A 26,347-nucleotide genomic window follows, 5' to 3' on the forward strand; every position below is an offset into this window, starting at 1 on the left:
TATAATAATTTCTTAGAAATTAGTCTGGCAAACTCAATTTGTCAGCAAATAAAACCAAAAAACTATACTCATCCCATTTTTTGGGTATAAAATAATTGCGTGTAAAATTAGTTATTTACGATACAAGTGCAAAAAAGAGAAAATTCGAAACGAGTGGCGAATTACCTATTCGCGCGTGTATCGTACAACGTTTTACAGTACATATGGCCCTTTAAACTTTTGACATCGCACGAAAAGTGCTATTTTACGTACTAGTGCGGGAAAATAGGACCATATGTACTGTAATAGTTATTTTCGATACAAGTGCGAAAAAGAGGAAATTCGAAACGAGTGGCGATAAATTAAAACACGACCGAAGGGAGTGTTTTAAATCGACACGAGTTGTGAATTACCTATTCGCACGTGTATCGAACAACGTTTTACAGTACATATGGCACTTTAAAGATTCGACATACGCACGAAAAGTGCTATTTTACGCACTAGTGCGGAAAAGTAGCCTCATATGTACTGTAAAAATATTTATCTAGCACAATGGAACAGTTTCATAGCAAAATATAATGCATGACCTAGCGTTCTAGCCTAAGGGCTCATTTAGACGGTGTGAGAACTCGCATGCGAGTTTCATTACATTGAGTCATTTGATCGGTCGGCTGAATTGATGTCACCTCAATGGTCCGCAATGTAACTAAAATCGTATACGAGTTCGCGCGCCGTCTAAATGAGCCCTAAAGGGGCCCACTGATTAACAGTCCGCCGGAAGGTATCGGCCTGTCAGTTGTTCGGAACTGTCAAATTTTTGTGCTAACTGACAGGCCGATACCGTCGGCAGACTGTTAATTGTGTTATGGGCCCCTTTAGGGTCGGTCGCACCAAACTGTTTGCCATCGTTAGAGTTCGCTAAATTTTATTGTATGGACAGTTTTATAGTAAACCGCCGCGGCGCGCCGGGTGACGTTGATCATTCCGTCAAGTGCGGATGGTGCGACTGGCCCTAAGACAAGCAACTTTTAAATGTAAATGTATAATATTTTTTCACACCTCCTATTCAGAAAAGAGCTTTTTCTTCCCTGCTAGGAGGGGTCAAAGTGGCACTTTTCCTCCCTGCTATGAGGGATCAAAGTGGCCCTTTTCTGTTCTAGCACACTATTTAAAAAAAAATTGCACATTATTTTTTTAGCTTAAATAATCTATTTAAGCATCAGATTGTGTCAACACTAAGATTTTTTTATTTTCCTCATATATAGTTGATGTGAAAAGCAGTATGTGTCACACGGTATCAAAATTATTTCGTCTTGGGCGTTAACACTTGAATCCCTCATTACGCTCAGGATTCAATGTACGCCCTTGACGGAAATATATCATTTTGATCCCTTGTAACACAAACTACTATTGAATGTTACCTAGATGGTGTACGAGGGGCGGCGGCGCTTGCGCCGGGCGGTGCGGCGCGCGCCGGCTGTAGCCCGTCTGGTTGCGGAACGCCGACACCGAGTTACGCAAAAACCTAAAACATTCACAATTTACAAACCATTGAGGTATATACAAGAGACGACATCTCGAACAAAATGTGTCCGCACCTCAGAGAAGTGCATGCACTTCTTTGCTTTTAGTACGTCACCGAGTCCAGGGATGTTGCGGATGCAGATTTTTTGACATTCGCGGATGCGGATGCGGATGTCAAGATTAGGTACTTAGAAAACGTCAAATATTACAATTTTAGTATTTTTTTATTTAAAAAAAAACGAAACGTTTAGTATTTGAGCAAGAATATAGGTGCGTTGTATTTAATAAACAGTAACTTAGCCGACTTTTCTGGATCTAGACGATTTCGTTATAGGTAATGTCGAAATTACCTAGCACTTACGCCGCCGCTAAGACGTTCCTGTACCGACTTATTCGACATCCGCATCCGCATAAGCTCCGCATCGATTTTATGCGGATGCGGATGCAGATGCGGATGTTGAAAATAATGCGGAAGTTCCGCGGTTGCGGTTGCGGATGCGGATGCGGATGTTCGCAACATCCCTGTCACCGACCACTGACAAGATGCCACACATCACACATGTACAGAAAATAAAAAAATAAAATAAAAAAATGCCTTCGTGCGTGTTAAAAAGTTGCAACAATAGCACAAGAAAATATAATAAAAGGGATGGAATAACATTTCACCGGTAAACAATGGAATAACTGTTGATTTACTATTATGTATTTAGTTTTCAAAGTAAATGTTTGGTCGTAGAAAAAGTATTGTATGCAACGTTGTTTAACTGAGTCAAAAAATACTCGTGGCGTCTTTATTAACAATTTTCGGTTTCGCATGCATGCATGCACTTCTCTGAGGTGCGGAAACATTTTGTTCGAGATGTCGTCTCTTGTTCAAACCTCAATGTTACAAACATTTTCTATACAGGATCATTGCGCTAATTTTCGTCCACTTGACGAAATTTGACTATACATATAGTTGGTCAAACCAATTTATCAGTAAATAGGAACAAAAAAAAACTATACTTATCCAATATTGGTTATGGTCCTTGACTCATCCTTTTCTTTTGGGTGCTAGTACTAGTGTAAGACAAAGATAGTATGATTCTCTCTGTCTATGTTTGAAATGGGACAGTCCTTTGACAAACTATACATAGACCTATCTTGTACCCTGCCGCACAAATTTGGACTTATTGCAATTCTGAACGTCTAAACAATATATTTTATATTTATAAAAAATTGCAAATTACAAGTGAAATATATCAAGTGGACAAAAACTGGAGCCTGGACGGAAACTAGCACAATGACCCTATCATGTGATAAAATGTTGTAATAAATAAATACAAAAACATGATCAAATCAGGTCAAATGTAAACTTGAACTAAGGTAAGGACGCTAAGCACGAAGAATTTCGTACATTGACCCACCTGTTCCTATCTCAATCGCACGCGCATAATTGTATTGCTGTCCCTCTCGTACCGTGGCATTGACCGCCCACATAATTATAATAATAAGCGTGCGATGAATAGGAACAGCCAGGGCTATAACTGCGAAAATCGAAGTTCGCAAATTGCGGGCATTTTTCTCTGTCACTCTAATTACGCCTTCATTGGAGTATAAGTTTTTGGCAAAAATTTCATTTTTGGTACAAGCTTTTATCGCTGACTGTACTTTTCTTACGACAGACAACTAATACTCATCGAGACAATTCTAAAATCCCCTAACACAATTAGGTTGCGTTGTTTCATCACAGAGTTCCTATGGCCACCTCCTGTCTCCATCATCAGATCAGCTCGATGGTACCATAATATTGCATTGTCACCCGACATATGTATGCAAAATTTCAGCTCAATCGGAAACCGGGAAGTGGATCAAAGTTGACTTGCAAGATTGCATTACATAGTTACATACAGGTCGACCTAATAAATGCGTGTTAAAAAGAGAAAGTTCCCCGCAATTTGCGAATTTCGGTTTTCGCGGTAGCCCCTCAGGTCAATGAACGATATTTTTCGTGCTTAGCATACTTACTTTGTAATTTTGTATATTACAGTTTCTGTCACTCTTAAAACAGAAAAATCTAACGAATAACTGTCCTAAAAAGTAAACACATACGGAAAACTAAAGGTTGAGTTAACTTGTTACCTATTCGGAATTAATGTTGTGGGCGCGATTTCCTTTTCGCGACAATCTGGGCACTCATGGTCCTCAGACTCCAATAATGCTCCTCGTATGCCTGTAATCATATATCTATATAAATAATAAGTATGTATATCGTCGCCTAGCAGCCATAGTACAAGCTTTGCTTAGTTTGGGGCTAGGTTGATCTGTGTAAGATGTCCCCTGACCCTGATATTTATTTATGTACTAGCGACAAGTAAAAATTATACATAAACCTTCCTCTTGAATCACTATCTATTTAAAAAAACCGCATCAAAATCCGTTGCGTAGTTTTAAAGATCTAAGCATACATAAAGTGTCATTCAATAGAACTTGCGAACAATGTAAACAAAAGTTACTAGTAAATTGACATTTAGTGTCAATTTTAGTATGGCGGTTTGTTTACATAGTTAGCAAGTTCTATTGAATGACATTTTAGTTATAGACAGACAGCGGGAAGCGACTTTGTTTTATGTTATGTAGTGATATGACCTTGTAAATTTTGCAACACAAAACATTCGTGAGAATATAAATAAATCATGAAAATGTTTATTATGACATAAAAGGCAAACGAGCAGGCGAATCGCCTAATGCAGCGGTCGGCAACCTAGCAGCCAAGGGCCACATAGTAGTTAACGAAGTTGACGCGGGCCGCACTTTGTTAATATTTATGACTTTATCAGACATTGTCGTTTGTCAATATTACATACAAATAGTCAGGGAGGCTCGCGGGCCGCAAGTGACAGGTTCACGGGCCGCATGCGGCCCGCGGGTTGCCGACCGCTGGCCTAATGGTAAGCAATTGCTGTCGCCTATGGACACGCGCAACACCAGAGGGGTTGTAAGTGCGTTGCCGGCTTGTAAGACAAGAGTACACTCGCTTCAAGGTTTGATTGAAGGTCGTATCGGTCCGGAAATACATCATGTTCATACAACAGTTTAGCAATTGCAAAGTGTGGCATGTCATAATTCATGTAAAATTTCTATGAAAGTATGAAGTTTATAATGACCATCCCTCACTTTGTTATGTTCAAATCTGACTCTAATAGGCTACATGACTAATTTTTTTTTATGGTATCAATCGATCGGGTTTGTTTTTAGGATCAAATGTCTATATGGGACCCATTGCATTAAAGTAACACAAAAGTCAGAAATTGTAGTCAAAGGCCGACAGTCGCACTTCACTCGCGAAACGCCCTATACAAAACGGCCAAGGGCCGTGACGTCATCGCCCATCTTGTAGTATGGACAAAATAAGAAAATTGCGTTTTTGTCGGCGAAATATTGCGTTTATGTATATAGTTGCTATACAATATTTTTTGGATGAAATGTAAGGAATCGAATGGTACCCTCACTTTTATCGTTTTTGGAAGTTAAAAAAAACTTAAATTTTGAAACTTTCAGGTCCTGTAATTTTGTAATTTTTCAATATTTTATTTTAATATCTACATTATTGTGATAAATTGCTCGTTTGCTATCTATTTTACTAGATTTTGTTATAAAATTCAACATGTGTCATCATCCCTATTGGTATGCTCACACTCGTCACAGAAGGAGTTCCCGCAGCAGGGGATCATGACGGCATCGGTGAGCAGGTCGCGGCACAGGCTGCAGATCAGCTCGTCGGGAATGGCGGGCTCGGGCGCGGCGGGCGCGTTGGCCGCCACCTCCGCGCCGCCCGCGCTCTCGGACGCCAAGTACGCCTCACTGTGGTATCAACCAACGTTACTTCTAGTACCACTGAATAAAGCCCTTGCTACACGGTCGCCGACAAGCCCCTCAGACCGCGTGGCCTTGGTCTGGACGGACCGTGTAGACAGTTGTTTCCAACAAAACTGACCAAGGTCAGACCAAGGACAGACGGTTAGAAGGCTTGTCGGCGACCGTGTAGCAAGGGCTTAAATAATAATACTAGGTACAGAAGACTCGCTCTCTAACAAAACGCGTCTGTTACGATCAGCACAGATATGGCCGCTAGGTGGCGACAGCGCCACGCGCGGCTTATGGCTAGCCACCAAAATTGGTGTGGAACGGATGTACTTTTAGCTACCTGTAGCAAAGCGACGAAATCGACGCCTGCTAGTACTCAATATAGATTGTATCACTAGAATAGAATCCTACGCATATGGAGGGATATGTACAATAGTACATAGTACAGTATACAGCGAGCCGGCCTCTATGTGAAGTCTTAGAACAGAAAATTCTACTGATTGCTCTCAAGAAGCCATCAACAAATCCTCATTTCCGAATAGTTATTTATATCTACAAAAAAGCTGTAAGCTTAACTAAGGCTCTAAGGTTAAGTACCACTGAGTAAGTATACTACAGTACAAAAAAAAACCGGCCAAGTGCGAGTCGGACTCGCGCACGGAGGGTTCCGCACCATCAACAAAAAATAGAGCAAAAAAATCGTGTTTGTTGTATGGGACCCCCCCCCTTAAATATTTATTTTATTTTTAGTATTTGGTGTTATAGCGGCAACAGAGATACATCATTTGTGAAAATTTCAACTGTCTAGCTATCGCGGTTCATGAGATACAGCCTGGTGACAGACGGACGGACGGACGGACAGCGAAGTCTTAGTAATAGGGTCCCGTTTTTTACCCTTTGGGTATGGAACCCTAAAAATTGTATTGTTGAAAGTGACAGTACGGCACGAGGCTTGACAATTTAAACCTCAAGTGGCGCGTGTACTTTTAGTGGTATAATGTAAATTGCGGATTGAGACACGCCTAATTATAACTAAGGCGTAAAAGTCATAAAACTTAATTGGCTTAGGTCCATCAACCTACTTCGTTATACATTATGAGAATGGCGAATTTATGGACAACTAGAAGGCCACATTTATAAAGCAATATCGTGCTTATACTAGCCAGTAGTAAAAAAATATAAAATAGAATGCAGTAAACCATACTAACAATTACTTTGTTGTATATGTAGCATTATCAGTATCTTGTATGTGGTTATATAGCTTCAGTTACAACTAGATAATTAACAAACATTAAAATCTTGCAAATTGTATCAAGATGAACTATTATGAGTATAGATATTTGATCCAGACGACAATATTAGAGACACTACAGATTGAATACTTTGGGGTTATCAAGAATAGTTTGTAATAAAAAAAAATCTATAATGTAAATTTTGATAGAAATAGACATTATCTAATATTTATGTATAAATATGTAATGAAGAAAATTGGTATTTAAACACTGATCATATCATTTGAGACATGCTCTATCAATCTTGGTAGATCAAGCCAATCTAAATATTACGCAATCTAACAATGTTGAAGCAATACTCACTGATCGACGGCAGGCACAGCAAAGGTTCCACTTGGGGTCATCATGGCTCCTGGGGCTTTAGGTCCGTCAACTGGGACCATAAAACTACGAGGAATTCCTGTACTTCTTCTTATCTCTATTGGGTCAGTCTAAAAAAAAGAAAGTTTTTGTTAAATGATTTAAATCATATACCAGATGATCCTGGTCTGATAAAAGGAGTTTCTTGTTGCTATTTTGAATATTCTTCCCTGCGAATTTTGTTAGAAAAAATATGCACATACCTACCTACAGTACATATTGCTAACTTGTATAGTAAGTTAATGGCTCATGATAAATAGGCTTATAACTACCACAAAACTGCATAATTAGCAAATTTAGACACAAAAAACTACAGTGAGTAACCCAAGGAAACATTACTATGACAAGACAGGTGACAAAAAAAGTTGATGTTTGTAATAACTCATGCTTGCCTATACAGCAAGGCAACACGGCCAGTCTTCTGGACACCCTGCCTGTTGACGGCGATTTAGGGCAATATTTTTATTTATTTTTTACCTGTAGCATAAGTTAGTGTAATGTAGTAGGTTTAGTATAGATGGTCAAGCAGATCTTGTCAGTAGAATAACGCGGCAAATTTGAAAAATGTTGGCGCGAAGGGATATCGTCCCATAGAAAATTTGAATTTCTACTGACAAGATTTGCTTGACCATCATAAGTTTTATTACTTGTGTTGTTTTTCTTTTTAGTTTTATGGTTGCAATTAATTATGTCATTTAGATAATGTCAATGTGTATTTAAATTACTAGTTTCTAGACCAGTCTTGATTAATTACAACTTACTGAATTAGCTACAGGGCAATCCTTGATCCAATGTCCATGTTTCTGGCACTTGTAACATACATAATTTGATGGCACTACACCTCTCTGATTCTGTCCTCTAATTTTTTGATAACTGAAAATTTTAAAAAGGTTGATGATAATGACACATTCAATTGGTAATTGAAACAGCTTGATGTTTTTAAGGGCCACCCCACATCTAGCGTCTTTCGAACTTATGAAAACAAAGAACTACATTCTGATCACGATCAGTTTCCCCGATGCTGGTGGAAATGGTTGTTTAATGCCAGTAAAAAGCCTACCCCTATGTTCTACACTGGATACTAGCATAACTAGCAAGATAATGAAGAAGTTAACAATTATAATTATCCTACATTGCTTGTTACTGCTTTAACTCATTCTTGTTTTCTTGTTTACCCATGATACCCATGATATAAAACAGAAAAAACATGCATAATATAATAACACAGACTTACTTTGCACTGTGCAATATGATTCATAAGATATAATGAGATAGATAGATTCATGAGATTCAAATGTATATGTCAAATTCCCCATTAGTGAGGTAACAACCAAAACTCAGTACTTACTAGCACAAGTTCAAAGCCCTAGTGAACCATACTAGTACCAAAACAAAGGTTGATTTTTGTTGAATTATGTTTTTGCAATTAGTGAGCTTTTGTGGTCACTTACCAATAAACCACATCAGCTTTCAACAATCCAACCTAAGTTACATATTATGAAAGTACCTTCCTTACTAACTACTCAAGAGAGCATGCAAATACTTTCAAGCTTGACCTGTACATGATAACAAGTATACTGAGGAACTGGAGCTCACACCCAGAGAATATTGAAAGAAAATCCATTTTAGCCTTACTTGCTAGGGTCGTAGTCAAAAGTGGACTGAGAAATCATAGCATTTATTTTATCCTGTTCGCTACCTTCCATGCGAGACAGATCGGCCAGCCCTTTGTTAACAGAGACATCTTTGTGCAATGCTGCATTGTTGTTAGAGCCTTCCCACTGTTTCTTAGGTTGCTGGGACAGTGGTACCCGGGCCACTAGGAGTGATGTGTTTTTAGGAATTAAAGTACCATCATCACTGTACACTGCGAAATAAAAAAAAAGAAGTCTAGTAATATAAGCATACTCAATGGCTGCCCAACATATTTGCTACTATTGCTTGCATCAAATTTTACATCATGAGATCAAATTATTATGAATAGAATGTACTATGAGACATAAAGGCAAATTTAATCAAACTTACTTTAGTTTTCTGAAACTAGCAATTTCTGTATTAGCAAAATAGTGTTAAAAGAACTTACAAATTGATAAATTTATGGGATCACAAGCACGGTCGTCAGTTTTAAGAACACTTAAGCCAGAATAAGCCAAATCATGCACTACTACTACCAACAGACTTGTACCAAGTTAGGAGACTAAAACATATGTTTTGTAATTTACTCACCTTCCTTAGTCTGAGCATTAGTTATCTGCAGATCAAAGTCAGATGTCTTTCCAATCCTTTTCTGCTGGGAAATAGCAGCTTTCAAATCTCCTACTGATATATGCAGACCATCGAATGTGACCGTGTCATAATCTAGGGCACTTTTGAACTTATAGTGCACAGACATACCCGAAGATGGACGTAAGCCAAATTGTTGCTATCATGTCAAATAATTTGAATTTACCTAAATGCTATATAATATAAAACTGTTTGCTGATTACTAACCTAAACTATACGTAGAAACAATTTCTAAATATATCACGTATTCACTAACTAAATTAAATATAAACTTCAACATTAGCTTGATTATGTCATGGAATTATATTTAGTTTCCTGAACAAACCAACACAAATATCACAATCACATTGAACAAACGCTATCGACGCTTGGAAACGCTGTGATCGGCAATATCTCCGGCCATTTTAATTTTCATGATTTTTTTTCTACCAACTACCAATGTTGAGGTCCGTTTTGTACTAATGAAATCACTTACCTAACAACTGGTAAAGTGCAAACCGCCCGAATGTCGTAGTTCGACCTGAACGCGGAACCAAATCGCGGAATGTATGATCGTGTGTAAACGGTTTTACTGTGCGCTTCACCTTATTTTTGTATCTGGCAATTTTACCACCGGACGTAACGTATCAAATAAGGTTCATTTATTATTTTATTAGTTCCATTAAATACTTTGTACATGTGTAATATAAATATTAGCTTGAAAAAGAATTGATAATATAACCATTTGTAATATTTTGACTAAATTATATACGATATTTATTTGTTTTGTGTATATATGTAATATAACATTTTTGGCAAATTGCCATGAACTTCCGGTCTGAGATAAAGACACACGCGGATCTATCGAGAAAAGAACGCGAATAATTATAAAAATAACTAGAAAAGAAAGACTTATTTAATAACTTTACACTGTCTGATTAATAAAAATGTCCAATATCGGTGCTCCGGACTCTTGGGAAAATCAAGCCGATGTCATAGGTGAACAAGGTGCAAAAGATTCCAATGATGTGTCTACAAAATTTTCCACGTTGAATGTAAATGCCGTGGAGTTCGTGCCTTCTTTTTGTATGCCTTCTCAGGCAAACGAAACCTCCGAATCCCCCTCATCACCACAAAAATCTGAAAGCGGTTCTACGAATTCTGCTGATAGTCCCGTCCTGAACGGTAAGTCGGTTGTCTTGTCATTTTAGCTATCTGCATTGAAGCATTAGAACTAATTATAACATAGTTTGCTGAGTATAATAATCTAATTTTCTAAAAAACGCACGTAATTAATTCATGACACTACATTTCCAAAATGTAAACGCTGAATGCAGTATATATTTTTTTTACAAATCCAGTTTTAACGGGTTATGTCGAGACACGCGGCGCCTATCCTATACCTACTTTTGAGTTCGCAACTTTCACCTAAGATTTAATTCTTCTACATTGAAATTAGCGTGAATTATCAGTTCTGCTCACTAGTGCGAGCCAATAAACACTATGCTGACGTAGATAACGACCATTCTTTGATAAGAACTCTTGAAATGCAAGATTCACGCAACATACGTAAGTAAAAGCTTTAGTTTTGACGAATAAATTGGCTTCAATGTGCTTATCTATCAGTATTAATGTGTAAATAAAGTCAATATATGCAATATAAATCACTAATCAGACAAAGGTAACCTTTCTTTACCTTTGCCTATGTCATTTGGCCTACCTAATAAGGTTATGATTCACAATTTCTGAATAGTATTAGTTTATCAAGTTTTACTTTTATATTAATCATCATTAAAATATTTTATAAGTTGTTTACTATATGAAAATCATTACGTGGAGGCACCGATAACGTTGGTCGTTGATATTTTATGATGGATAGATGTTTGTTCAGTGTGATGTCGACTCTTGACTGCTTGAAATTTTCTTTTTCGTTTCAACCGCTTACAATCCAATTCCCTCTCTAAACGAAGGCACGAACCCAATCTTCGGATATTTGATCATGTTTGTTTACTCAACTGGAACATTTTTACATATTCAGTTTATCATGTCTGGTTTTCTATTTGCTGTGATCATTAGTTTATAATGTGCATGTAAGTTTGTGATTATGTTATTCTAAGTGAGTCCATTGATTAGAGGTTTGTCCTGTTACAATAGCGTGAGGAAATACATCTTGCATGTTTTCAAAAGTGGTTAAAATTTAGCCTTCGATTTTTCACTTGGGCACACTTAGAAAGCATTTGTATGTATTCTTTTCTTACAAAAGTTTGAGAATGAGTGGTTTAATTAGAATAAAGTGTTTATCTATCTAAAGTTTGCAAGTCAATACATGTTTTTTTTTTAATGTACTAGTTTTTTAGGATTCTTAATGAATGCTAAAAAGATTTATATTTGTGTGTACCTGGAACTCTCAATCCAATAGAAATTGACTCATACTTAACCCCCTCGTTTCCCAGGACCTCTCAAATCCATACAATTCTGACTCATATTGGAGCCACTGGGAAATGAGAGGTTTCAATATTCCTATGAGTCACACATGTAAATGTATGTAGACATCTACCTACCTAGCCATACACGCTAGGGTATGCCTGCACAGTTCCTGTACAGTTGAATTGCACAGGCAAGAAGGAGCATATGTGGCATTTGATGTTAACTGTGCAGTTTCCTAACTGGTTTTACCTGTGCAGTTGAACTGTACAGGCATACCCTATAGTTCGTTTTTTTTAAGATTAGAAATAAGGTAAACAATCTTGATGTGTCTTTTAATTGAATAACACATTTTAAAAATAAGATACGGTAAATATGTAACAATTATGAATCTAATACGATCTTTTATAGTCTTCTGCTTTCATAAGTAATAATTATTGATTTTAAAAAGTGTTTTTCAATTAAAAGACATGTCAAAATCGCTTACCTTCGTTCAAGTTCCTTCTAATGCTAAAAAAAAACGAACTATAGTGTATATGGCCAGCTTTATAAGGGTTGCAATTCGTCTGAAAATGCTGAAATGGCCTAATTGTCTGCTGGACATGCCGTTATTTCAGTGTTCAATACAAGGTCCAACAAAAATAGTGGGATCCCTTTAAATGCATATTCGGTATCATGTTCTGATAAGGAAACAGTAGATGAAAAAAATTGAATGATGTGAAAAAATAAATGTTTCTATGGGGCAGGTCATCCAAGTCAGCTAGCCCTCCATACAGAGGAAAAAAATTTTCGTGCCCTAAAGTTTTTTTTAATCAGCTTTTTTTGTTACACCTTGTATAGAGATTGCAAAATTCTACTTAAATCTAGAATTGTGTAGATTTACGTCTGCCTTGTGGGTGTTCTAGGTACATCTTTTGATATTTTCTTTCCCAGTCATCATTGCTCAAAGTTATTGCTTTCCTGGCAACAATATCAGCAAATAACTCCCAAGTATTTTTGTATAATATGTATAAAATATGATAATTGACTAGATATCTTGTCCTCAGGACTGTCAATATACTTAAAAATTGAGCAATATTTTTATATATTATTGAGTCAGAAGTATTTGAAATGCTGTTAGAATCAGTAGTATTTATGATTTTGAGTAATATGCTCAAGTGCGCAACAAAAATATCAAATAATAATTGACAAATTCTGTTAAAAAGCGTGTATTGCGGCTTTTTTTATTATCTCCTGATAAACGAATGTCATAAGGCGGGCTTCACCCGAGGCACGTCTACACAGACCGAGCTGCTTCGCGCGGCAATTTCCTCGCGAGGCGGGCCTATTGACAAGTGCAAGATGTTCAGAAAGTTAGTTTCAGTGAATACATTGCACCCTTCAGGGCCGCTCAAGCTTGTTGTCGCCGCAGGTTGTGGGGACGGCGGCGGCGACAGCGGCGACGGCGCGTCGGCCTCGCCGCGCGTGGAGGAGCCGCCGCCCGTGCCGCCCGCCGCCGCGGCCGCCGCGCCGCCCGTGCCGCCCGACGTCTCGCCCACCGTCGACAGCTGGGAGGCCGAGGCCGACGACGCGCTGCTCACACCAGAGGACAACAACGACCCCGATGACGATGAGATCGAGCAACAGGTTCTAAACACTGTAATTGGCATGATTCCTTGCGTTATTAGTAGATCTAGCATTATATTAGAATGGGTTGATTATCGTTTTTCTTATGCCCATTGGCTTATGTCTTACCACTAATCTTTTAATCATTATATTGAGTACAATATAAGTCTGCCTCCTGACTGACAAGTAAACAGGAAAACATTGGTTGACCATGTCATAGGCTGACCATCCAGCATGAAAGTTGCAGATTAACCAAAAATGTATAGCTTTTAGTTTAAGTACTATTATTAAAAAAAGTATTAGTAGGCTACAAGTAGCTGAAAGTATAAGTATTTGTATGGGGCCCAATACATTCCACGACTTTTGTCTTTTCAAACAGACTCTAGTTGATTAATTTCAATTTTGCTTTATGTGTGAAAGGTATTTAATTTATTAATAAGTATCTACTAACCCATGTGAAATTAGAATTGGTTCATAATAAACTCAAGAATATTAATCATAGCAACCACAAAAGCATGGATTGATATGGTTATTGTGTTTTGTGTTGTGTATGTGAATGTGTATAATTGTAGTTACTTGATCTAGGATCATAGTCTAATAAAACATGATCTTCTCTTCCCAGAGTGACACAAGCCTACGTCACAATAATATTGCCACTTTATATAGCGCTATTGCATATTATTATTATAGCGCTGTCGCATGATGACGTAGGCTTGTGTCAGTCACGTGGTCGGAAGAGAGTACCAGGCGGAGTATATTATTATACCATGATCTAGCATGTAGTCTCAGTGGCACAATAACTCAGATAAATTACATGTTTCAAATTGTAAATTTTAATGAAAGTCATAATACCCTACTCAAGTTTTGTTGTTACCTCAGGAAAATGATGAATTAGGCGAGTTGGCAAAGAAAGTTCCCAAGAAGAAACCCCCCAGAGTGGAAGACACCAGGAGCAAGAAGGAACATGTGAATGTTGTGTTCATCGGCCATGTCGGTAAGACCACTTCACATTCAATACTTTTGCTTTGTAATAAAATAAAATAAAAACCGGCCAAGTGCGAGTCGGACTCGCGCACGGAGGGTTCCGCACCATCAACAAAAAATAGAACAAAACAAGCAAAAAAAACGGTCACCCACCTAAGTACTGACCCCGCCCGACGTTCCTTAACTTCGGTCAAAAATCACGTTTGTTGTATGGGAGCCCCACTTAAATCTTTATTTTATTCTGTTTTTAGTATTTGTTGTTATAGCAGCAACAGAAATACATAATCTGTGAAAATTTCAACTGTCTAGCTATCACGGTTCGTGAGATACAGCCTGGTGACAGACGGACGGACGGACAGCGGAGTCTTAGTATAGGGTCCCGTTTTTACCCTTTGGGTACGGAACCCTAAAAACAGATCATTGATACATAACGTTGTTAGTATAAAAATCCTAAAAAACTATGTAATTATCTACTAAAGAAAATAATGACATTACTAATTAAAAGGTTATATTCCAACATCAGCCTTGGACAAAGTGTTTAGTGGAGAAACAGCGTGAGAACGCACGGCATAGCTAAAATGTGATGTTGAATGGGCCCAAATGTTTGTATTATATGAAACAAATAACAATGTCACAGCCCCGCATATTGGCAACATTGGAGGCCTAGTTTGCACAGATATATACACCACGTATGAGTAATTAAGAATTTAAAAACCTGGAAACCTGGTTTCAGTGTAGCTTTCTGTAAAAAGTGAAGCCAACATGTAACTATCTCTATCTCCGTTGCTTGTGATTATCTATCTCAGCCATTCTCAAAGTGTGTTCCGCGGAACCCTAGGGTTCCGCGACACCCCTGCAGGGGTTCCGCAAGAATTTAGAATAATAAAATAAGCATAAATATTTTGCTTATAAAAAAAATACACTTCTAAAAACTATTGTTTTATTGTAGGGTTCCATCAAGTATTTCGCTTTCCAAAAGGGTTCCGTCAAAAAAAAAGATTGAGAACCGCTGATCTACCTCATTGGCGAAAGTGCATCATGGTTGTTAAAATTGATACACCCGCGGTTATTATGTAATGGTAGATTTACGTTTGTGAGGTTTATAAAATATGTTTAATTTATGTTTGTAGATGCTGGTAAATCGACAATTGGCGGTCAAATTATGTCCTTAACGGGCATGGTAGATAAAAGAACTCTGGACAAATACGAAAGAGAAGCGCGAGAGAAGTCCCGAGAGTCGTGGTACCTTTCTTGGGCGCTCGACACCAACCAAGAAGGTATGCAACATTTTTTTTTTACATTTTTATTCTGTTTTCTATCTATAGTTTGTCAAAGGACTGTCTCATTTCAAACATAGACAGAGATAATCATAATTTCTTTGTCTTACACTAGTACTAGCACCCAAAAGAAAAGAGTATAGTTTTCCTGGTTCTTACACTTCTTACTGACTGACAAATTAGTTTAACGAACTATATTTGCAAATCCTTTCGTTCACCTACGAACATTGACTTGAGATTAATGTCATTGCAGAAATGTGTTCATTTTAACTCTTTCACGTGAGGTATCTCAATTAAAGTGTACAGTTGCCATTAGATATATCGGAGCGGCTAAGACGCTCACAAATACCTGAACACGCCTCTATTGTCAGGGCGTTAGAGTGCGTGTTCAGATATTGTGAACACCTTGGCCGCTCCGATATATCTGATGGCGACTACATAAGGGTTGTTATAGTAATATCTATAGATATTGTGCATCTGGGTGGAAAAGTGCTAAGTTTAACTCTCATCACAACTCAACCTATTATTCTCTAAAACGATACTCAACCGCGTGTTTAAAAACCGGCCAAGTGCGAGTCGGACTCGCACCATCAACAAAAAATAGAGCAAAACAAGCAAAAAAACGGTCACCCATCCAAGTACTGACCCCGCCCGACGTTGCTTAACTTCGGTCAAAAATCACATTTGTTGTATGGGAGCCCCACTTAAATCTTTATTTTATTCTGTTTTTAGTATTTGTTGTTATAGCGGCAACAGAAATACATCATCTGTGAAAATTTCAACTGTCTAGCTATCACGGTTCGTGAGATACAGCCTGGTGACAGACGGACGGACGGACGGACAGCGGAGTCTTAGTAATAGGGTCCCGTTTTTACCCTTTGGGTACGGAACCCTAATTACCCCGTTAAAATTAAGTCCCGTTTGAGTGATGTTTAAATCTGTGTTTTGCAACTTTATGTTTTATTTTAGCCAATTACTTGGTAAGTAGACTACAAATTAGCTATTATATAAAATTGAGAATACATTGGCAATTTGTTTTGTGCAGAACGCGACAAGGGAAAAACCGTGGAGGTGGGGAGAGCGTACTTCGAGACTGAGAAGAAGCATTTCACGATCCTTGACGCCCCGGGGCACAAGAGCTTCGTACCGAACATGATCGGTGGCGCGGCGCAGGCCGATTTAGCCGTGCTGGTACGTATCTTACATATCATGCGGCTAATGCGGTCAAATCCAAGCGTAATTATTAAACTGTAGTACACTTGTTATTGTTAAGTTATTGTTGTTGCACGTGTTATTGAGAAGCGCTGGTGGCCTAGCGGTAAGAGCATGCGACTTTCAATCCGGAGGTCGCGGGTTCGAACCCCGGCTCGTACCAATGAGTTTTTCGGAACTTATGTACGAAATATTTGATATTTACCAGTTGCTTTTCGGTGAAGGAAAACATCGTGAGGAAACCGGACTAATCCCAATAAGGCCTAGTTTCCCCTCTGGGTTGGAAGGTCAGATGGCAGTCGCTTTCGTAAAAACTAGTGCCTACGTCAAATCATGGGATTAGTTGTCAAGCGGACCCCAGGCTCCCATGAGCCGTGGCAAAATGCCGGGATAACGCGAGGAAGAAGACACTTGTTATTGTTAACTTCATCAATAAAGAAGGCTGGCTCGTAGTTACAGCAGCAATAGGAGATAATATCTGTAGCCGACAGAAAAAAGGAATATCCCGCAAACGGATGGGGCCGCATTGATAGTGCTATAATTATACAGGAACGGTTGTGGAGCTGCTGCCACTTTTTATTGGCGTGAAGCATTAATGTCAAATTTAAGTTACCAATTGAGACCAAAGAATAGCAGTCTCTTTAACACCCAGTGGTGTATACTTCCTGATTCCCATGAAAGTTCCTGTGTGAATCAAATAAAACCATGAGTGTTTTATTAAATTATGACGTTAAGGACGTAAGGTTTGCGTCACACTCTGTGTCATAATTGTGTTTATCATCACTACATAGTATAAAACAAAGTCGCTTCTCGCTGTCTGTCTGACCCTATGTATGCTTAGATCTTTAAAACTACGCAACGGATTTTGATGCGGTTTTTTTAAATAGAAAGAGTAATTCAAGAGGAAGGTTTATCTATAATTTGTTAACCCGTGCGAAGCCGGGGCGGGTCGCTAGTGCATTATAAAAGCAAATGGCATCAATCGGTCATTAATTGACTTCGAAATTTCAATTCGACATTCGAAAAAACCACACGCAGGTAGAGCCGCGGGCACAGTTTCTATTACCCGTTCTATTTTTGATACTAAACCGTAATTAAAATGTATGCAATTATAAAATTATATGCCATTATGGTGGTTAACTGTTCTTGTCGATAAGCGCACGCGACAGGTCAATGAGTGTAGCGAATGCGGTGCAAATTCTTTCAAACAGTTTTAATACGTAAAGCACGATTATATTTATGTACAACTTCAAAAGAGATAAGATTGTTTTTTCATTTGAATGTTTTATTTTTTCAGGTAATTTCAGCGCGTAAAGGTGAATTTGAGACTGGTTTCGACAGAGGAGGACAAACTCGTGAGCACGCCATGTTGGCCAAGACTGCCGGAGTGAAGCATTTAGTAGCTCTCGTTAATAAAATGGATGATCCCACTGTCAACTGGGATGAGAAAAGGTATGTATTGATACCATGAGACACCAAGCCAAGTTGGCAGCAATTTTGATAGCCCAGACGCTCCAGACGGTGCAAGTGTTATTTAAACGCCATAGTCTCATAGAAGTTTGACGTTTAAAATAACACTTGCATTGTCTGGGCTATCAAAATTGCTGCCAACATAGCTTGGTCTAGCACTAATTACAAACAGGGTCCCATTTCAGGAAATAGAGAACAATATTAATCGTATAATGAGAGTGACGCCAACATGGTTAGCAAAACTTTCCTTGTGTCAAACTGTCCTACTCGCGGGTTGAGACAAAATGTGCAAGCAGCTCATCTCATTGATTGCTAAGTCTCAACACAGTTCCTTGTCTTCTGTCAGGACTAATATTTATTGCCATCATTACTATTAGGCATTAGGTATACTCTTGTAAATTTCACAATTAAAACCTGCCAAGTCTGGTTGCATGGAGAGTCCATCTCTCGTCCTGGTATCTCGCCAAATGTCCTGCCCATTTCCATTTCTGGGATAGTGCATGTTGAAGAGCATCTGTCAACTTAGTTTTCTTCCTTATTTCCAACTTATTACTTTCTTATTATTCACCAACTCCTTTCTTTTATTACAGATACAATGAATGTCGAGACAAAATCATGCCTTACCTGAAAAAGCTCGGATTCAACCCAGCTAAGGACCTCTCCTTTCTACCTGTGTCCGGCCAAACTGGACAAGGCTTATTAGAAAGAGTAAGTGCCTAAAACTTAATTCTATATAAGCATAATTGTGACCGATAGTTTTTCATGTTATCAAACTCCTCAAAGACCACATCTGGTATAAATCATTTATAGTTAGACCAAGCTAAGTTGGCTTACTTTGATAGTCCAGACTGTGCAAGTGTTATTTTAAACGTGAAACTTCTATGAAATGATGACTTTTAAATAACACTTGCGCATTCTGTGCTGTCAAAATCGCTGCCAACTTAGCTAAGTTGGTTAGACCAACCTTGGTCTAACTCTACCAGGAGCCTTACCATGATGCCCTTATTGTGATTCTGTTTAGAACCTAAACTGAAATGCTAAGGGACGAAGTTATGTAGCTCCGTCCTTTAGGAATTCAGTTTAGGTCCTACACAGAATCGCAATAAGGACATCATGGTAAGGCCCCAGTTTCCGATTATGCAATAATTTATAGGCGGGTACATACAATGTTCGTTTTATTTGAACCCGCCATATCCTGTGCCGAGACCATCAGGGCTCGGAACCGGTTTTTTCTTCATACAAAAAATACCGGTATTATTAAGTTCTTTTTCGTTCTTTGGCTTATTATTTCGTTTTTAATGGGACAATCTAATAATACGAAATTGTTATCTATATACATGATTAACATGATTCAGTCCTACGTAAAGAGCATAAAATAATTAAAAATATTGGGCTATTTTGGGTTTTAGAAAAAAGCCGGTTCCGAGCCCTGGCCGAGACACATGAAAATAGTAAGATATGTAATTAATTATCCTAAATATGTATTACTTAGCGTGGGGATTATAGCCCAAGCCCTCTCGCGCATAAGAGGCCTGTGCCCAGCAGTGGGTCGTATGTAGGCTCAAATTATTTTATTATTTATTATGTATTACTTTATGTAGGTGTCCGAAGACATCTGCTCTTGGTACCGCGGGCCGTCGTTCATCCAGCTGATCGACGAGCTGCCGTCGCTCAACCGCAAGATGGACGGGCCCTTCATCATGCCCGTCGTCGACAAGTACAAGGACATGGGCACCGTGCTCATGGGCAAAGTGGAGGCGGGTACCACGAGAAAGGGCAGCATCCTTTTCCTCATGCCCAATAGGGTGAGTTCGGTTACTATAGTCAAATGACTGTATTTAATAGTTATTTGTACAACAAGAGATCAAAGTTTGATATTTCTTCGAGTGCTTATTTTGAGTCCCGTGCAAGCGAAAGATTCTATAATAATCTAATTTAGAATCTTGAGCGTAGTAAGGGACTCAAAAGCGCACGAGATGTAAATAACTTTGATCTCGTGTAGTTCACAAAACTTTTCACCTCAGCAGTGAGAACATATTAGACAACCTGAAAAATGTAATCCTCCTTCATCACTTACCTATTCACGCATGCTTTCTTAAGATATGCTAACAATTAAGTTGAATTACCACAATCAAACACAAAAACAAAACGTAGTAAATTTCAGTTAAATAGGTAATATATGGAAACAACGACCATCAATTGATTGACACTTCAATCCACAACTTTTTTTTGTAAAAAAAAAAAACATTGTAGGTAAGATACGGTCCGAATTGCGGATACTTACTATTTGTAAACTATAGTAGAGATTCTTAAAACTATAATTATTTATTTTACGTGATATTCTGTGTATTTTTTGAGTTCATTATTTTAATCGTACAATAAATAACGTAAAATATAGTGTTTTTATCAGTTTTTGTGAAATCTGAAATTTTATTTTCATTAATTAATTATTAAGAATCCATACTCGTATGTATTTTGGAACGATGCGTTCCGACGTTTTTCGGGGGTCTATTATAAACTGTCAATGTACTGTTGAATGTAGTTTGAACTTTTTTTGTCTTTCTTTTTGCTAAAGACGTGAAAGGGACAAAGATAATAGAATCCAAGTACTTCGAACTTGTATTAGACCCCGCATGTTGAAATGACATTTGAATATTAAGGTCACTTGAATGTCATTTTGTCTCACTCAGTGAGCAAAATGCGATTTTGCTCACTGTTTTTAAGTAGCAAAGTACCCTTGTTCGAGCTGCTGAGGTGAAAATAAGATTTTCACATCGCCTATTTGGAATAGGGCTTTTTCTTCCATGCTAGGAGGGATTAAAGTGGCATTTTTCTGTTCTAGCCCGCGATTTATTTTTGTTTACTATTTTTTTAGCTTAAATAATATTTTTAAAACATAATAATTTCCTCATAGGTGATGTGAAAAACAGTATCTGTCACATGGTAGCAAAATTATTTCCACCTTAGTCGTTAACACTTATTCCCTCACTACGCTCAGGATTCAATGTGGCGTACATTTAATTTTACTCGCCGTAAACATGTAATTTTGCTCCCTTGTGACACAATCTATTATTGTTTGGCAGGTGCAAGTGAATGTTGATCAGCTGTGGTCTGACGACATTGAGGTTACATCCATTGGGCCTGGCGAGAACGTTAAAGTCAAGCTAAAAGGCATCGAAGAAGAAGATGTCTCGCCTGGTTTCGTGCTCTGCGACATCACGGAACCCATTACTACTGGAAGAGTAAGTCATTCTTATTACTAGTGATCGGCACGGACGGTGCCACATACCGGGTAGCTTGTTCAAATACTCTTAAAAAATCTTATTTAAAATAACACTCAATAAAATTACTTTTGCGAACAAGATCGCGGCATTTGAGTCATGTCCATATTACGATTTCTACTCGGAATCCCGCGCTGTGGCACCGTCCGCGCCGATCACTGCTTATTACTGGAAACAAAAACTGATAAAAGTCAAGTTCCATGGAAAGTACAGTTCGCGCACGCTAAGTTATGTTACCTTTGGACCGCCAAAGACGTGATCCGACGCGTGCGGCTACATCCCAATGTCCACTGTCAACCTTTGTGCTTTCCGACAAGGTTTACGATGACGCGCCGCGTATGATAGGCGTCACTTTTATTAACCCGTCGAACGGTCACGATACATATTAATGCAAAGCAATTTGACCCATAGATCTGTAGTAACACACGTCTGATAGGGTTATTCCGACTAGTTACCACCAAGTTTGTTACCAGTGGTAACAACTGGGAAGTTTTTTCTCAGCCTTTTGCCACTGGTAACTACTGGATAAATAATCCCCAGTAGTTACCGTAGTTAGTTACCATTCCCAGTAGTATGGGAATTATGTTTCCCAATAGTACCAGTGGTAAAAGGTGGGAAAAAAATCCCAGTAGTTACCACTGGTAACAACTTGGTGATAACTAGTGGGAATGACCCGTCTGATACTGAGTCGCTACGACCCAATTTGAGCTAATATCACACGTGTGATACTAGTGCGCTCCACGGATTAATTATTGTTATTTCATATTTAATCCATTGTCAATCTGTTGTGCTCAGGGTTAATGGAATGTCAATTTATTATAACTATGTTAAAAGTATGGAAATAATTTACATTTTGTTACCTAGCATAATAATATTAATAAATAATATGAAAATGCGTTTTTATTTTCAGGTGTTTGATGCACAAGTTGTGATTTTGGAGCATAAGTCGATCATTTGTGCGGGATACTCGGCTGTCATGCACATACATTGCGCAGCCGAAGAGGTTACTGTAAAGGTAAGAAAACACTTTAGAATTTATTGTTTTTGTTTGACGACCGGTCTGGCCTAGTGGGTAGTGACCCTGCCTATGAAGCAGATGGTCCTGGGTTCGAATCCCGGTAAGGGCATTTATTTGTATGAGCACAGATATTTGTTGCTGAGTCATGGATATTTTCTATGTATTTAAGTATTTGTATATTATAATACATATAAGTATAGGTAGTTAGGTACTTTAAAAAAAGGTACTTTTTTTACGTAGATTGGTGCCATAAATCTATAAAATTCAGCTTGCAAGGAAATTTGGGTTATTCCCACTAATAAAAATTATCCCCAGTAGTTACCACCAACTCGGTTTAGTGGTAACTACTGGGAATTATTTTTCCCAGTAGTACAACAGTAGTTACCAGTGGTAAAAGGTGGGAAAAAAATTCCCAGTAGTTACCACTGGTAACTAGTAGGAATAACCCGGAAATCTTAATTACAGTTGTGCATTCAATTAGTAATGGCCCTGTATGCTGACGAAACTCGCACAATTCTGATGTCATATTCAATCCATCTATTTTTTCTAGCTCTTGTGTATTCTGTGCTGATATATTAAACCGGCCAAAGTGCTCAAAAATATCTAAACACTATAAAAAAAATCGTGTTAAGTTATCTGTGAGTAGCTTGCCTGCTCCAATATACGTATGTGATGATGGCAACAGTTATAAGTTTATTTGCGTATGTACAGGCACTAATCTGTCTGGTGGATAAGAAAACCGGAGACAAGTCGAAGACGCGGCCGCGCTTCGTGAAGCAGGACCAAGTGGCCATCATGAGGATAGAGTGCGCCGGGATCATCTGCTTAGAACCATTCAAGAAGTTTGCTCAAATGGGCAGGTTCACATTAAGAGACGAGAGTAAGTTTTACCTTGTTTACACTATTTTACTGCTTTTTCGGTTGAATGCTGATGAACCCGGGCCGTAGCCAACTGCCATCTGACCCAGAGGGAAATTACCATGTAAAGAAGTCTGGTTTCCTCACGATGATTTCCTTAACCAAAGAACTACCAAACTCCTGTTTAGGAATAATTACAGGTCTACCTGGGCTAGCTCATTCATAACTATGCCACTATAATTGCTGGCCTAATTAGTTACGAAACTAGCTTATAGATTTTTTTAATTATTATTTCTTGTCTAATTATAATGTTTTCTTTTCTTTTCAGATAAAACTATTGCTATCGGTAAAGTCCTAAAAGTGATTGAGTAAACTGGCACTATGATTTGTAATTTAGCTAGGATAGGCCTTTCCAAAACCTATATTATCAGAGAAAGCATGTAATATGTAATCCTGAATTTTGGGATCTGTATCATGTGAGAGCTCGAGTGGTATATTGCTTCAATACGTTGTAATGTTCACGTTGTAACTTTTATTTTCTTAATATTGATAGAACAGCTAGTCCTCAGAAAAGAAAATATTTTAACAGCCACTGCCATCAAGTGAAAATTCGTATCTCCACATGACAGCACCATGTTATATATTCAACGTGCTAATTTTATTTTCACATGGCTCTAAAGGTATTGACGCTTTGTAAATCGTTTGATGCCTGCAAAATATGCCTAGCCGTTTGAATTTTACTACTTTTAAAATGTAATGTCTTATTTTACGAGACACCGCGTAGTATTATGTATTCGCGGATAGTCAAAGATAGCATTAACGAAGCATTACGTAGAGATCGTTTTGCCCTCTGTACCGTCATGTGAACGTAAATAAACCGATACCTTTTATTACGATGGTAACAATAAGTTATGGAATTTATCTTGAGACAGTGATTATTTATTTTATTTAGGCAAGCCGTGAATTAATACTCTTAATATACAAGAATTAATATAACTAAATTATATTCTGCTTAGTTTGAAACAAATTTGGTTAATACTAAATGACATCGCTTCGGATTGCCTTAATTATCGTAAGAGGAGTCAAACTTCTATCTATAGTGAACCGGTGAGCGAAATGTCAAACAATGAAATGCTTATTTAGGTATCACATTCTCTTCATATACTGCTGTTCCCAAGTGGACCTACGACACTATGAACCCGGTGAAACCATTCATAAAGTACGGCTCTATGGGAAGGATCATCGACTTAGTTCTAGTAAAAGGTAGCCGGCTGTAAGCATTTCCTCTCTATAAATGTATAATTTGAAATGGTGTTACTTTTTACTTTTCTAAGAGTTCGTGTCTGATGATCACCATAACTTTTTGTTTATTAGTTACGCTCACATGTTCATTTTATACACATAATATTTATACTATTGTAGTGTAACGTATCACTTTGAAAGTAAATAATTTTAATTGGTTTGCTGTAGGACACGCACATAAAGTTATTCAGTTTCGCTTGTACTGGGGTGTCAGTTTTACTTTTTTATAAGTCCAAACTTACTCGGCTTTGCCTGGATCACGTGTTAATTATAATATCCGCAATACTTTATCGTATTATGGTAATAGATAATAATTTATTGCTCTAAGTGACCAATATCCGGGCGGAGCCCCATGAGCCCCGCGCCCTACCGAGGCGGCGCGGGTCGCCGACTCGCCGCTCCTCCAGTAGGAACGCCGAGAGTACTTACATGCGGTCGTGCAAACAGATGGTTCGATTTATTTCCAAAAAATATACATGTAAAGGCTCAGCGCCCGAGTTGTTAAAGTAATGTATATTATGGATTTATAAAGTTTTCAGCTTTTTTAATATAATCAGGTTAACGATTAATATCTAGGGGCGTTTGTATATTATTATCAATATTTTGTGTATATCAGTGGACAAGTCTCTCGGCGCGCGCCGCCCCGCCGCGGCGCCGGAGCGGCGCGCGCCGACACCGAGCGACACTGGCAGGCTGCGACTATATTATTTTGTTTAAATAAAATTTTATTAAGAATTACGTGTTTTATTGTGAACTCTCATTTGTTAGCGACGACCATAAAGAATATAACTGCTTTTCACAGCACCTATTCGGAAAAGGGTTTTTCTTTCCTGTTAGGAGGAATCTAAGTGGCACTTTTCTGTTCTAGGACACTATTTTTTAGCTCACAGATGTAAAAAGCAATATTGTCACATGGTAGCAATATTTCCACCTTGAGCGTTACTCCTTGAATCCCTTACTATGCTCAGTATTCTATTTTTGAATCTTTCGCTTCGTTCAGGATTCAATGCACGCCCTCTCCGTAAGGCGGTTATCACACTGGCGTCACATGTCGTTGCAAAGTGCGATTTTCTCCGTATCTTCGTCCGACACTGGGACGCGCGACGAATTTCATTTATTTATTAACTATAATCCGTACGGTACTATGAAGCTCGTTGTGGCATACCCTGCGGCGCGTCGTGCGTCGTCGACGACTCGTGCGATTTGCTCCTTCGCACCACAAATCGCTGTTAAATGCTTATATTGCCAAAGCAAGAGAATTTCATTGTCTGCCTTTATATCACTCTTGCATATTATACGAGCGAAAGGGTGGTAGATAACGAAATTTCGATTTTCACAGTAAGTGCTTAGATATTCTTAATAACGCTCGACAAACAAGTGGGTACCCAGTCAAGAATGTAGAAATAAAAGGAAAAACTTAATTTGTATTTAAATATTATTTACTTGATACACTAACTAAAATATTAAAGATGGAATTTCTGCAGCAAGACAATAATTACTTACAGGGACCTTTTTGCTACCACATGCCAGGAAATTTGTGCAATGATTTGTCTGGTAACATTCAATGGCGTTAGAACTGGACAAAATGCAAGTAATAAAGACTAGCTCTGCAGGCAATGTGGACCATCTGAAGCTACAATGAGTTAGGGACCT

At 38.2% G+C, this 26,347-nt stretch overlaps 2 protein-coding genes across 7 annotated transcripts in view; one reads left to right on the top strand and one right to left on the bottom strand.

Moving 5' to 3' along the window:
* The window catches only part of LOC134651019 (E3 ubiquitin-protein ligase RBBP6), a 47,093-nt gene extending 37,425 nt beyond the window's left edge, over positions 1-9,668 (bottom strand). For 2 of the 4 annotated variants that reach the window (XM_063505989.1, XM_063505990.1), the window contains exons 1-7: positions 9,228-9,667; positions 8,637-8,868; positions 7,763-7,874; positions 6,945-7,072; positions 5,180-5,346; positions 3,625-3,715; positions 1,401-1,504 (exon numbers count right to left, since the gene is read on the bottom strand). In XM_063505989.1, coding sequence (XP_063362059.1) covers positions 1,401-1,504; positions 3,625-3,715; positions 5,180-5,346; positions 6,945-7,072; positions 7,763-7,874; positions 8,637-8,868; positions 9,228-9,393 — 1,000 coding nt within the window. In that variant the 5' untranslated portion in view covers positions 9,394-9,667. Of the gene's footprint in view, positions 1-1,400; positions 1,505-3,624; positions 3,716-5,179; positions 5,347-6,944; positions 7,073-7,762; positions 7,875-8,636; positions 8,869-9,227 lie in introns of those variants that run through there. The other 2 variants (XM_063505988.1, XM_063505991.1) reach the window with 2 other exon arrangements.
* Positions 9,669-10,072: 404 nt separating this feature from the next.
* Positions 10,073-25,429, top strand: LOC134651021 (eukaryotic peptide chain release factor GTP-binding subunit ERF3A). Of its 3 annotated transcripts, none has more exons than XM_063505992.1 (12): positions 10,073-10,448; positions 13,099-13,325; positions 14,172-14,286; positions 15,407-15,553; positions 16,599-16,744; positions 18,063-18,217; positions 18,826-18,943; positions 19,837-20,040; positions 21,319-21,477; positions 22,427-22,531; positions 23,246-23,414; positions 23,721-25,429. In XM_063505992.1, exons 1-12 carry the CDS (start codon positions 10,211-10,213, stop codon positions 23,762-23,764), a joined length of 1,827 nt encoding a protein of 608 aa, XP_063362062.1. In that variant the 5' UTR covers positions 10,073-10,210; the 3' UTR covers positions 23,765-25,429. The 3 variants fall into 3 exon arrangements, with proteins under 3 accessions (XP_063362062.1, XP_063362063.1, XP_063362064.1); XM_063505993.1 differs by having other exon boundaries at positions 10,074-10,448; positions 13,099-13,313; XM_063505994.1 differs by lacking the exon at positions 10,073-10,448 and adding an exon at positions 10,517-10,832.
* The last annotated feature ends 918 nt before the right edge of the window (positions 25,430-26,347 follow it).

This window comes from Cydia amplana, chromosome 9 (assembly GCF_948474715.1).
Source record: "Cydia amplana chromosome 9, ilCydAmpl1.1, whole genome shotgun sequence".
NCBI lineage: Eukaryota > Metazoa > Arthropoda > Insecta > Lepidoptera > Tortricidae > Cydia > Cydia amplana.